General features: G+C 28.9%; 1 protein-coding gene across 3 annotated transcripts in view; it reads left to right on the forward strand.

The window, feature by feature from the left end:
- The first annotated feature begins 851 nt into the window (after positions 1 to 851).
- Syx13 (syntaxin 13) overlaps positions 852 to 13,492 on the forward strand; it is a 42,383-nt gene continuing 29,742 nt past the window's right edge. For 2 of the 3 annotated variants that reach the window (XM_035350604.2, XM_085817507.1), the window contains exons 1-6: positions 852 to 1,001; positions 2,812 to 2,922; positions 3,108 to 3,173; positions 7,186 to 7,255; positions 10,010 to 10,100; positions 10,898 to 10,972. In XM_035350604.2, the coding sequence (XP_035206495.1) occupies positions 2,823 to 2,922; positions 3,108 to 3,173; positions 7,186 to 7,255; positions 10,010 to 10,100; positions 10,898 to 10,972 (402 nt within the window). In that variant the 5' untranslated portion in view covers positions 852 to 1,001; positions 2,812 to 2,822. Of the gene's footprint in view, positions 1,002 to 1,109; positions 1,252 to 2,811; positions 2,923 to 3,107; positions 3,174 to 7,185; positions 7,256 to 10,009; positions 10,101 to 10,897; positions 10,973 to 13,492 lie in introns of those variants that run through there. The other variant, XM_085817506.1, reaches the window with a different exon arrangement.

Genomic DNA, 13,492 nt, shown 5'->3' on the forward strand with positions numbered 1-13,492 from the left:
ATCGTAAATCTTCATGAACACACAGCGAATATTTTTGGCATTTGGACAAGGTTTTTACACTTCTTGTATAAACTTAAAATATTTCTGATGAAACTCAGCATTGCTCAAGCTGGCAAAACATAGCAAGCTCCAGTGAATTTTACCTAAAAAAACATAGAGAATTATTAATAACAATAATGATAAAAATATTGTATATATAATTTTCTATTACAACAAAAAGTTAAAAGCATTAAAAATATTTATTTTCATTCAATGAATTCACTTTCATAATGTATTACCATTCAAAAACGGGTAATAAATGCCAATATGTTAAGAATGATCAAACTAAACATTTTCAAGATTTTTCTATTTAAAATTCCTGTATAAAATATTTTCGTTACTTTTTTTTATCTTCCTTTATTTAAATATGCATCAGCTTTTCAGAAAATTCACTTATTGAAAATATGATTAAAGTTAACGTTAAAAGATTAAATCTATTTACAAACTCCCAATTTCACACTTATTTGTATGATGTAAATAAATAAATTAATTTAATATTTTTTGTTCGTTGTATTTTCCTTGTTATTTTTTCTATTTTGTTCAATTAAATATTACCAGAAGGAATTTAATTGAATGGTATTGTGCTGCCATCTATGAATGAAAATAAGTATTAATAGCTTATGACGGTAGTATTTATTTATTTATTTATTCATTTTTTATTTAAAATATTAAAAAAGAAACTCCTAATATTGGCTTGTGAAATGAATAAAATGTAAGAAAATTATTAATTATTTCTCATGCTATCTGAAATATTTTCACAGTTAAGAATATCCACGAATCGATTAATCATAATCGTTTTAATCGACATGTTTTGTCACCTGATTGTTGTGTGTTCAAATTTTATTCTTTTTTTCTTGTGATAGTTATTTTTTGTTTTATTTCACTTGTCATTATTACATGTGCTTTTACTAAATTTGAGCGCCATATACTTTAATTGGGAGTTGTCCTTTTTACATTTAAAGGTGTGTATAAATTTTATGATTACTGCAATCGTGTTTTCATTTCCTCTGTGCAGCAAGTTTCATTGCTGATCTGTTGTTTGTCATATTCTTAGCATTTCTCTCCAAAAAAATTCATTGATTGTGTAATCTGCAAACACCCGTTGTCAATAATATACCTTTTACTTTTATTTTATAATTTGGAGATAACCATCCTTTTATATTGTAAATTTATTTAGTAAATTAGAACCGCCTTTATTATATTTCTTATACGGTAATTTTTTGCATTTTTTATCCAAATTTCTGTTTTATCCCGCTTGCATAATTGTGTCTTTTAAGACTACATGATTTACAATGGCTGAAAAATTAAAATAAAAGTACGACTTATTCTACATATTCTGAAATATATAAGTTATAATACAAGAAGAATAAACATGAATTGCACTGGAGTTTGTTTCATAAATGAATATTTTGATTATCACTTTATGAAACTCAATGTAATATTAAGGGCTTTCTTGTTTATTAGTCATTTATAACCATCTATTATAATCATTTGGCGTAAGTCCAGTTATTTTGCATATGTATTTAAAATGTACAAAATGCTGCATATTTAAAAATTGCTCTTTGCTTTTCAAAGTCGTAGATGAAATACAAGTAAATTTAAATATGTATTATTTTCGTGTTTAGTCATTTGTAGTTTTGTACAAATATATATATATATATTTTCTATAGTCTAGCATGATAAGTTATTATTTATTTTCTCCTGATCATGAGATTAAAAATTTAGCATTATGCTTATTTGTAATTTATACATAATCTGCTAACTTTTTGGATGCTTTTATCTTTTGATTTTTCTTTTTTTCAAGATTAAGAGAATAACAATCTTTATGAACATGCAGTTTTTAAAATGAACATCAAGATTTCAGATCAACCAGTATTATTTACATAATGAGCATAAATTTTAGTTTTCTTAATTATACTCACTTAATTACTATTTGTTTCAATATGTTACATATTTAAATTTATGTTATGCATTTGCAAAAGATGTAATTTTGACCTTCTGTAAACAGAAATCAATGAGAAATTATTCATGAAGACAAACTGAAGCATATTAATTAGTATAGTCTTGTTTTTTCTCCTTCAGATTATTATTCTTTTGAATTTTAGACAATATGTTGTACAGAAACTATGATCTGAATGTTTTAATTCTCTACAAATAATGTATCTGCATTATCTCCTTTCTTTTCTAGAAAGATTGTTATTTTTTAAATTATTTTTATGGAGTTTTATACTTGTAAATTTATACCACAATGCATGCCATTATTAAAACCATTAAGATGTATAATTCTGACCATGTATTATGCAAATAATTGTAATTTTCTGTTATCTGGACCAGATGTGCATATATGGGTATGTATGTACATATGTATGAATACATATGTATGAAGGTATACACACATGCACAAATATACACATACATGCCTATATACATATGTTTCTGAATTTGGTCCAAATGAGGAAAAAGTGTGCAACAAATGCGAACAGTATATTTTACATATTTTATGTCAAAGTGCATTATCGTAGAGGTAATTTAAATATGGAGAAACTGAATAGGGAGGGGACAACTACTGAAGTATGTTAAGCTTAAAAACTTTTACAGCCCATTATCAGATTGTCATTTGATTTGCATACTAATTTAGAATTGTTTTTCTGTGTTTAGCTTCCATATGTGTAAGCAGTTTATTTATCAGTTTTAGAATATATAATTTACATATTACATATTTAATAGCACTTGTTATTATTATTAATTAAAATTTTTTTCAAAATTTTTTAGCTACGACTAAGATGTCTCTCAGTAGATCTAACAACTTTCCAGATTATGGATCCACAGATTCCCGGTATGGTGGAACAAGACCAGTTAGACCACAACCTAAATCAAATTTTGGTATGATTTATTTATGCTGAGCACTGCATATCATTACTTTTTCTAACTGTGCGATTGTAGTTATGCAAGGTTATTTTTGTATTTACATATTCCTTCGGAATGGAAAGTTGAGTTATAGCTTTTAATATTGGTAACTTATACGTACTTTCCACTGAAATAATTTTTCTTTTTTACTTTAATTTCAGATATCACACTATATCATCAACTGTGTGACGATATTAGTTGCAATATATTTTCTATAAATAATAATGGTAAGTTCAAAACTCTATTTCTGTCAATTGTAATTTATTATTTGTCAACATGACTTTTTTATATGTGTAGGGGGAGGAGTGTAGCTTAAAATGAAGAACTTTATTTATTAAACTGATGCATTTTTTTTTTTTTTTTTTTTTGTTTAGTAACAAAATCAGATGATTTCTAAATTTTATACAAGAGACTGAAAATGGACAACTGTAACAAAAAGTACAAATTTACCTTTGTGTTTTACTTTTATATATATAAAAAATCAGTTTTTTATTTCCTAATGAAAAAGTATATTGTACTTTTTCATTGAATTATAACAATACTTCACTTGAATACTTCACTTTCACTTGAATTATAACAATACTTCAAGTGTTGTTATAATTACATAACATGAAAACACACTACAGCATAAATGTAAGTTTAGTAGAGCAAAGTAAAATTAGGTCCATTTTTAGAATATGTAGTAAAGTAGTATGATGATAAATTAAAAAACTGAATGTGCACATGTATGGTTGTCAGTCTCTTGCCATAAAGAATTTCTTTCTGGGTTTCTATTGAAAGAATGTGCCAGAATCATTCTGTTTACGAAAACAGAAATGATATAGGGATTACTGAAATGAATTTTAGTCTTATGTCCTGTACTGAAGAATTTTTGTAACTGTATGTTTTTCTGATGTGAATGATGAATGAAAATTCATATTACATGGCGAAAATTATTTAGATATTATTTTGATAAAGTACACTGGTTTCATGAGTAATTTGCTTACGGAATGGAAGATAGTTTTTACAAAACATAAGATTGAAATTTACGGGCGCGCGTTTATACACTGGATATAAAAATGATAGATTCAAGATTAAGGAATGAGCATAAAAAATTAGATTTCTATATGTACCTAAAGGCTGTTTATTTAAAAGAAATTACATACTTTAAGAACTTAACAATTTTCATTATTTGTTATTACTAAAACATAGTCTTATCATTAAATATCATTAAAATAAAAATACTTCCTTCACTCATCCCAGATACCGAGCAATCCAGAAAAACTAAAGACAAAACTTGCTCACTTACCTGGGTAGTGTGATGTTGAATCTGTAATAAAAACTCTAATATGTTGATTTATCTAATTATATTCTCACTATACTACAAAATATATACATTTTTTAACAATTATCGGGAAATTTTTCTGGCCCCGAAAGTTATTACACAATCAGTTCACGTCACGAGGTCGAAAGGGGAAAACCCTTTTTTTCTTCCTACTTCAATGACAGCCAACGCCATCTGTGTCTCGTACATCAAAATGAAGAGATTTGTTTTTAATATTTGTTAGATACAGCTAATCAGTTTCACAACATTATTGGATAACATGAAAAGTTCATCATCTTCGTCTTCCGGTATATCTTCAGGCACATCTTCAAATTCTCTTTCATCTTCACCATTATCATTCTGATCCATAAATAAATAATCATTATCATGCATTTTTCTTTCACCAACACCTAATGTCCTTCCTGCAGCAAAATTAATGTCTTTGCATTTTGAAATAGCACTGTTTGTTTCTTTTCACGGGAGCCATATTTACTACTGTAAGGAATACTAGATCAGCTGTATTTCAACTAAAGCAAATGCAATTTACTAAATCCTCCAGTTTTCAATTAAAAATCATGGGTTTGAATATAGAAAGAGAAAACATCTAACTCTTAATTCAACAAATTCATTTAGGTTTGAAGTACATTCTTATTCCAAATTATATACCTCTTTTCTCAAAACCTTACAAAAGCTTTCTTTTGGACACTTGCTAATCCACCCTCTTTGCAGGAATATTTACTCCCTCAAGCATTTAACCCACACCCGTATTGTTCCCCTTATCGATTGTCAATTTGGTATACCATAGTTCAAAAAGCTAGGGCAAATCTTCGAATAAGTGACCTCAAAAGATAAGAGCATTGCACATGCGTCTTTTAGGTTGTTTCTTGATGAAATGGGTGCGTGTTATACAGTGAATATACTTAAAAATGTAGCTTGAAATTATAGATGCATGTTATACACTGGTGCACATTGTGCGTCGGAAAATACGGTACATAGAGTATAACATTAGTTATAAAGAAAATTGTTTCAATTAAGTTGCCCTTATGAGTAGATTCTACCAAATTAACACATGATGCAGTTTTTTAATCATGAAATACTAATGGTGAGAAAAGTTATATTGTTACTAAATCAAATTTTATGACACAACATGTTTATTGATAAAAATTATATATTCAAAACTGAATTAAAATTAATTTATTACGTGCAAGAAACATTGTTTATCCTTGTGTACCGATGTTTGAAATAGTTAATATTCAAAGACATTTTCAAAGATTAAAAGAAATTATGCAGTTTATAATTTTTTAAGAATGTTAAATAATCTAGAATTAAAGAAAAAATTTCTTGATGCAGAACTTGCAAACAGTGGCTTTGTGCTGTCAAATAGGCTCATAAATTTATAGAATGTTAAGTAACTTTGAGTTAAAAAAAAGCTTTTATGATCTAAAACTTGCAGACATTGTCTTTGTTTACCTAAATTAATTTTCTGAATTCTGCACACTGATTGATATCTTTGGGAAGTGGAGTATGTGTACTGCTACACACACACACACACACAAAATAAATAAATAAATAAAAAATACACATTGATTTTACACAGATGATCCAGTAAGTGGTATTCACTTTACCATGAGTCTTAAGTGGAGAAACTAAATGAATCAGATAAATGAAAACATTATCATTAAAATACATTTGATACACATTACAATGTCTCAATTTCATTAGTTTATTTGGTAAAGGTATATTTTAGGGTATCCCTTGGCGATTTTTGGCGGTACATGGATACCAATGTGTTTGCAATTCTTTGACTTGTTATCTTGGCTTACGTAGTGACAATTTTTGTGCCAAAAGTTGCCGCAACACAAAGCCAAAATAACAAGACAAAGAATTGCACAAACTCGGTATCCTTGTACGCATCGCCCTATTTTCACTTGAAAAAACATAAGAGAATTGCACAAACTATGCCTTACGCACTTCCTTGGGTTTGTCCATGTACAAATAATATATTTTCACTTAAAAAATCAAAGGAGCACCAAATTCTACAGTGGAGGCAGACAAAAAATACATAATCTCAATAAACTACATTTTTTAAACCAAACAATAAAATGACATAAAAAAGGAAAAACATGTTATGCATTTAAGCACTGCACAAAGCAAATATCCACTTACCTTATTTAGAAATTTGTTCGTCTTCAGTCTGTGGCATACAAAACTCCTTAACAGCATCCAAAAACTTCCTAAAATTATCTGAACTAGAATCCGTATATCGGCGTCGCCACATAAATTCACAAAAATAAGAATAAAAAATATACTATGTAGTTCCAGACTGTCCGGAAAATGGCTACTAAGTAAACCTTCATTTACACACCAGTCAATTAATGCACTTTTCCCCTTTCATTCCAAATCATACAGAAACTTCAAATTAATCTTACTACATTCAGCCGTTGTACCGTCTAAACAATGAAACGAGCAATGCACTTCCTAAGCAACACACACCACAAAAGCCCTTGCAAAACATCCCATGATTCAAAATTTTCCGGAATAATGCAAACGATTGTCATAATAGGGTTTCCATAACATTCAACTACCATAAATCATACAACAACTTGGTGATAAAAGAAACAAAACTTCGCGATAATACAAGGAGTACCCTAAAGTCAACTTTAACCGTACAAAACACAACTTGGTGATAAAAGAAACAAAACTTCGCGATAATACAAGGAGTACCCTAAAGTCAAATTAACCGTTTATTTATTTTGTTGAAATCCACAAGATTGCATTTCTATCTGAATAAAAATAAATTAAATGTTTGCTATTATAATGAATTCAAATTAATCTTTGGTATTATATGTTAATGTTATGTTGGCTAAAGTATTTTTCCATCTACTCTGTTTCCGGTTTAATTTTTATGTTTGTGTGTTTCATTTTTTATATTGCAGTCACAGCTTTAGAAAAAGCATCTAAAGAAGTTGGAACCCAGTCTGATACTCCATTACTAAGAGAAAAAATGTAAGTGCTTTCCCCCCTTTCTTCTTCTTCTTCTTCTTTTTTTTTTTTCAATTAGCTTTCTATTTAAAACAGAAAGAAATAGGATACAATATGCAAAAAAAAAAAAAAAAAATTATTTATATGCCTCATAAAACCAAATTAACTGTCTGTATATATACTTTTTTAACGTTTATTTATACCCTAGAAAATTCTCTTAAGATCTAGAAAGTAAATTAATTTCACTTGTCAGTACTTTGCATTAATCACTGGAGTTTGGATGTGGATCGTTGCAGTATATGACTGTTTGTTTTGTAATTATCTGCAAATTATTATAGTTTTATTTTTAAAACAGCCTCTGTTACTTTTTGCAGTTAATTTATGTTCATAATTTTTGGAGGACTTTTTTTCATTAGCAGCTTTAGCAAAAGGCTGCATTGCCAGCTGTGAAAAGTTCCTAAATGTTTTTCCATCTAAAAGAAAAGTTGTTTTAAATATTCCCAATAACAGTTTTATTTTTTTGCCTAGACTATAGACAATTTGGATGCATCAGCTAGTACTTTGTTCATTAACAACTTTAAAATGTGCAGGTATTACAAAATAAAGTATGTGCATATAAACATTTGCATATGTGAATTCAATATATATATTTACAAATATTGTTTCAAAATAATATAGTAAAGTTAAATTAAATTTAAATAATTCTCTTGCACCATTGCTGTAAGGAATGAAATTTGAATACAGTCAAAAGTCTTTAATCCGGATTCGTCAGGACTTCGGCGATTCCGGATTATTGGTTTTTCCGGATTATAGATCATCAATTTAAATCTGGTAAGATGGCATGCAGAAATTATAAAATTAAAAATATGAAGCCATAATTTATGAAATGAAGAGCAATTATGATCTAAAAGGTATCAAAATTCACAAAAAAAAAAAAAAAAAAAAAAAAAAAAAGCTTAATATTTATTTGTTTACTTTATTAAACATTTCTTTCAACGCGCACATGCGTAAAGCATACATTATGCATAGTCGAAATTAGAAAATTGCAACCGAAAACTATTTGATGTGTATTCGTGATATTTATAATGATGAGGAATTTGATTTAAATCATACCAAAGATGGAGTACATTGAGATTTTTTTATTATATAGTTCCTATTCCACTGTTACTATAGAATGTTTGGTGCTCTTCTGATATTGGGAGCAGATTAAAAAATGTATGTATGGATATATGTGTTCATGTATGTATGTATATGTGGGTATACGCACACACACATATGCGCATAGATACCTACACACATGCGTGCATGCATACATTTTTTGGTAGTATTCTGTTTTGAGGACCGTAAAAAATTGCAGCGAAAATGTATGTGCAAAAGCGCCGAATCTAGCAAACGTGCCCATTTAACAGCGCGCCAAATCTAGCATACGCGCCGATTTCAAATTGCGTAAGTTTAGATAATTCTATTTTTCTTAAGACGGCATTGAAATACTAGTTTAATTTTTAAATCCGTATTTGATTTTAAATCCTTTTTTGATATCCTATGGATTTAACAATTTGGGAATTGCCCATGAGGAAAAGTATGCAATAGAATTTTTTCAAAGAAAAGATATCATTCATTATAAAAAATTATGTTTGAACAACCAACAAGATGAAATTATGCTTTAGTGATAACTTGGTAGTGAAATAGCGATGCATAAATCCATTCAGTTATGTTTAGCCTTTTTTTATATAAATTATAATAATGATCTGAAATAGTTATTTACTCTTATGCTTCCATTCAGTTATGTTTAGCCTTTTTTATATAAATTATAATAATAAAAAAGTATTATATGAAATTTACCTTTCATATAAATTAAAACAATAATCTTTTGATAGTTATTTACTATTATACTTCCTTTCTTGCGTTAGGGCTGCCGCAATTATTTTTGGCAGCACTGGCATCAACAATAGTTTGGCGATTTTTTATGATCTTCAAAGCGGAAAAGTACCCATTTTTTAATACGGTCCCAATAACAGAAGAGTACTGAATATTTGTATTCTGGTTACTGTAATATGTTTGCTTAAGTGACTTTTTCATTAAAAGCAACTTATGCAGTTTATACAGATACAATTTAAATGCTATCTAGGGTGTATTTTTGAACATGCTGGTCTGATAAGCATTATTCATCATCATGAGTGGCTTCTTTAACTGTTGTGCATTATAAGTTGCCGTCTAATATTCTTCTGCATCCATATAAATGTCATTAAACACTATCCAGTATATGAGAAATTCAATCAAACATATTTATTCTTTTAATTTTTAAGATAAGCAGCTGAACATGAAATGTAGTAATATTAACAAAACTGAATCATCACTTGAAGTAAAAATGTGTAGTTCGTAGATTCCTTCGCTGCCTAGAATGTGCAATTCGTAGATGTTTTTTTAAGTTAAAATGCATCGCTGTGTACATGGATTCTTGTCAAATATTTTTGGTTAGAAACTTTACGTTTTTGCTATCTAAATTTTTTTGTTTTTGTTTCGGAATTTTAGCTTAAATTTTGTCTTAATTGGCGAGAAATTTGGTTACCTGAAGGCGCATATAAGAGTAGTTTCAATTTTTGAATAAATTATATTTGTTAAATAGAAAAAAAAAATAATACTATTATTGCTTTATTAACCTTTATATATAATATTAGATATATTTTAAAAAGTACTTTGAAAAGTTTAAATTTTATGTATTTTATGTCTTTCTAATGTACCTTGATGGTACAATTTATTCTAATCATTTTTTTACAGACATGCTACACAACAGAGTACAAAGGACCTTGTTAGCAGTACTACAAAGTTTTTAAAAGACTTAACCACTGTAGTTGCCAAAGGAGGAAGGGTAATGATACTTTTAACTTTATTAGTGTTTGAAAGATAAACATATCAGAAGCATCTAGAATTCTAATTACTTATGCTCCTGAATTAACTCTCTGTCTAGAAAGTATATCAGTTTCAATCATACCTATTTAGTATTTTTTATTCTGGTCAAATTCTAGATTTAATTTTTGATTAAAACTTGGGAATTCTTTGTAGATTAGAATCCTCTTCAGGCTGCAGATACTTCATGTACAAAAAATAAATATATGAATTAATAGTCAAAGTTGACCTTTTCTCAAAATTTTAGTAGCTAAATTTCCTGACCAGTGGTAGTTGATTCTGGGCTCAACTTCTAGAAATTGCATCAGCTGTCAACATGGTGTTTTGGGGGTTTTTTTCCACGTGTGATGTGATTATATGCCAAAATTCATTCAAAAGTTGTCCATCAAGGCATTCCTTCCACGACGGAGAGTTCTTAAGTGCTTTGCTATAATAATTGACCTAAACTATGAGTTTTGGTTTATTCTGCTAAACTTAGCATTAAATATCTCATATTAATCATTAAGCAGCAAAGAATGTTCTGTATTTCTTTAATATAAAGTAGAATATGTTTTCAGTTATAAAATATAGTGTCATTTTTAAAACATGGAAAAACAAAATTGGTGATATAAGGCCACATTGCTGTCATTTGTTTTGATATAAGGTTGTTTACTTAAGATGCTTTTCATGCTTACTTTATTATATAGTTTAGCTTTCTATTAAACTTAAAGTGTTATTGGTTCTTTTATAATCAAATTGTGATTTTATTTTATTGTGTAGGAGCATCGACTGCAGTGTGAAAGAGTTCGAAATGAATTTCGAGCTACAGTGCAACGTTATGACACATTACAAAAGGTGAGCTGTAATTTTTGCCTGCAAATAAATTTTAGTTGTTTTACGATTAACTTTGTAACATTTGCCAAATTTCATGTAAATAAACATATTGTTACGATTTTTTTCTTTCTGACACCAGTTGTTATGTCATTTTCTTCCTTCACATTCATACTGCGCTCGTGTGGGTTTGGAATGAATAACGACGACACTTGATGAAGTATCGAAACACACTTTATTGGCCGGTATTAATCAGGAAAGTTCCCAAAATCTCATTCACAGTCGTCGAACTGTTATAAACATGCTGACACGATCAGCGACACAGCTTTCAGGTTATCAAGCTATCACGGTGGAAACAGCTTCAGTGCAGGTTATCAAGCTATTACGATGGAGACAGCTTCACTGCAAAGCACCAGAATACAGCTCCCCACTCTGCTTGGTCGTTCTCGGAACTCCCTGTACTCTCAAGAATCTCCATGCTACAACTCGCAATGCACTTGACGACACACAGAGCACGCTCCCGACTCTTCGGTTCAGTCATTCCTGGAGCTCAACAGGCTCTCTTGACAGATGCACTAACCGCGATACACTACGAGACTCTTTTGGGCACTCGGCACTCGCTGTCCGGCTGTCAAATTGATCGACACAGCAGGGATTGAATTGCTAGACGAGACACCTACTAACTAACTCTTCGTGTACCAGCAGGGTTTATGTAGCTTTCGGCTGGTGTTCGAGAACATATTGGGCTAAACTGGTAAGAATTCATTCCAGAAGGTTCTCCATCCGTCCATGGTATATCGCAAATTTTGTTGCCAAATGTGGTAATCCTGCCTTCCTTGCTATTTTATGGTAACTCTAAAACTGCTTTGCAGGGAAGCCATCTCACTGTGTCTGTACATTTTGTAACAATATAACCATTTGAAATGTTAACACTGAAATTATCAACCAGGGGAGTACTGTATGCATTTTTGACATTTAATGGGATTATTTGAAAAAGTATTTTTTTCCTCTCCCATATTAAATAGCTTTCATCTGTTTTTTATGATAACTCTTTTTAAAAAATTGCTGAGGTGCCCATCCTATAAGCTGTTTCGTATGTTCGTTTGTTGTAAAATAGTAATTATTTATATGTCGCTTAGAAAAACCAGGTCTTTAAAAGTGAAATACAGTTATTACATAGGTATAGAAAACAGCATGCTAGAGATTTTGATTTTTTGTTTGTTTGTTTTTTCTTTTCTATTTGGAACTCTAAAAAGTTACCTTGACAAAAGAATTAACAAGTGATTTTTTTTTTTTTTTTTTTTTTTTGTAATTCTTGTGCATTGTGAATGGAAAAAAAAGTTTCTACATCCGTAACATGATATTGAGGTAAACTATTAAGTTCAAAATTGGTGCATACACTCACTTTCTGTGGATGACAGCAATACAGTATGGTGAAGCAATTTTTTCAAAATTCAGTTTAGATTTTGTAAATTAAATCTTCATTTTATAAATAAATAAAAATATCAGAATTTTATTATTTGTACCATGAAATGGAGTAGATACCAAAAAAAAAAAAAAAAAAAAAAAAAAATCTTTTAAACAAACTTTGTATAAAAATTGCAACTTAATTTCTGAACTTTCGGTGAAATTTTGAAAATTTCTCAATTTTTTCCCTGCTATTAATATCCTTTATTAACTTAATTTCTGAATTTTTGGTGAATTTTTAAAAAAATTACAGTTTTTTCAACTATTTTACGTTCATTATTAAAAAAATTAAGCATATAAAAATGTATTAAATATAAAGTTTTTAAAATTTCCGTAGATTATAAAACAGACTCTTCATCTCCTTTTTAAAAAAGAAAAATATACTGAATGGGTGATGTTCTAAAGCATTGCAATCTGAACCAGAAAAGGAAAGGAATCCCTTCTTTTCAGCCATCACATTCCTTGGAAATATGCTTTCAACAGTATGATGTCATTACATAACTTAATTATTATTACTGCTTCTGTGCAGATTTCCGTGCATTTTGTATTCACTTCATTTTATTAATCTTAATAATAAAGTTTAGGGATTGATTACCATTTAAAATTATGTGCAATGAAATGTATTGTATGTATCGTTTTAAACATTTTCTGCTTCATAAGTTTATATACACTTTCCTCGGCATTTCAATTTAAAGGTTGATTTTCTTAATTTTTTTATGATAGGTAATATTATATTCTTGTATGGGTTTCTAAAATTCTAGCATCCGAAAATGTATCCATTATAAAGATATGGAATCTGTGTTTTTTATTTAACAAACTCTCTCCTCTTCATTTAAAATAAGAATTATCAAAGCAAAACTGTTAATTAGATACTTTTTAGAATTTTTTAAAACTAGTTGCATTTTTATAAGCCCTTAAAAAAAATAGTTTCAGAAAATGATTGCAAGGACTCTTGAATCAGCATCTGCTGTATAAATTTTTCTTTTTGCAGCATAGTCTTACATTATAACACCATTTCGTTGCTTCTTTAGGTGTAAAATACGATTTCATTTTGTAATTTTCCAAACTAAATCTATT

Source organism: Stegodyphus dumicola, chromosome 5 (genome assembly GCF_044657685.1).
Source record: "Stegodyphus dumicola isolate Sdum_Otavi_A_Nest chromosome 5, ASM4465768v1".
Lineage (NCBI taxonomy): Eukaryota > Metazoa > Arthropoda > Arachnida > Araneae > Eresidae > Stegodyphus > Stegodyphus dumicola.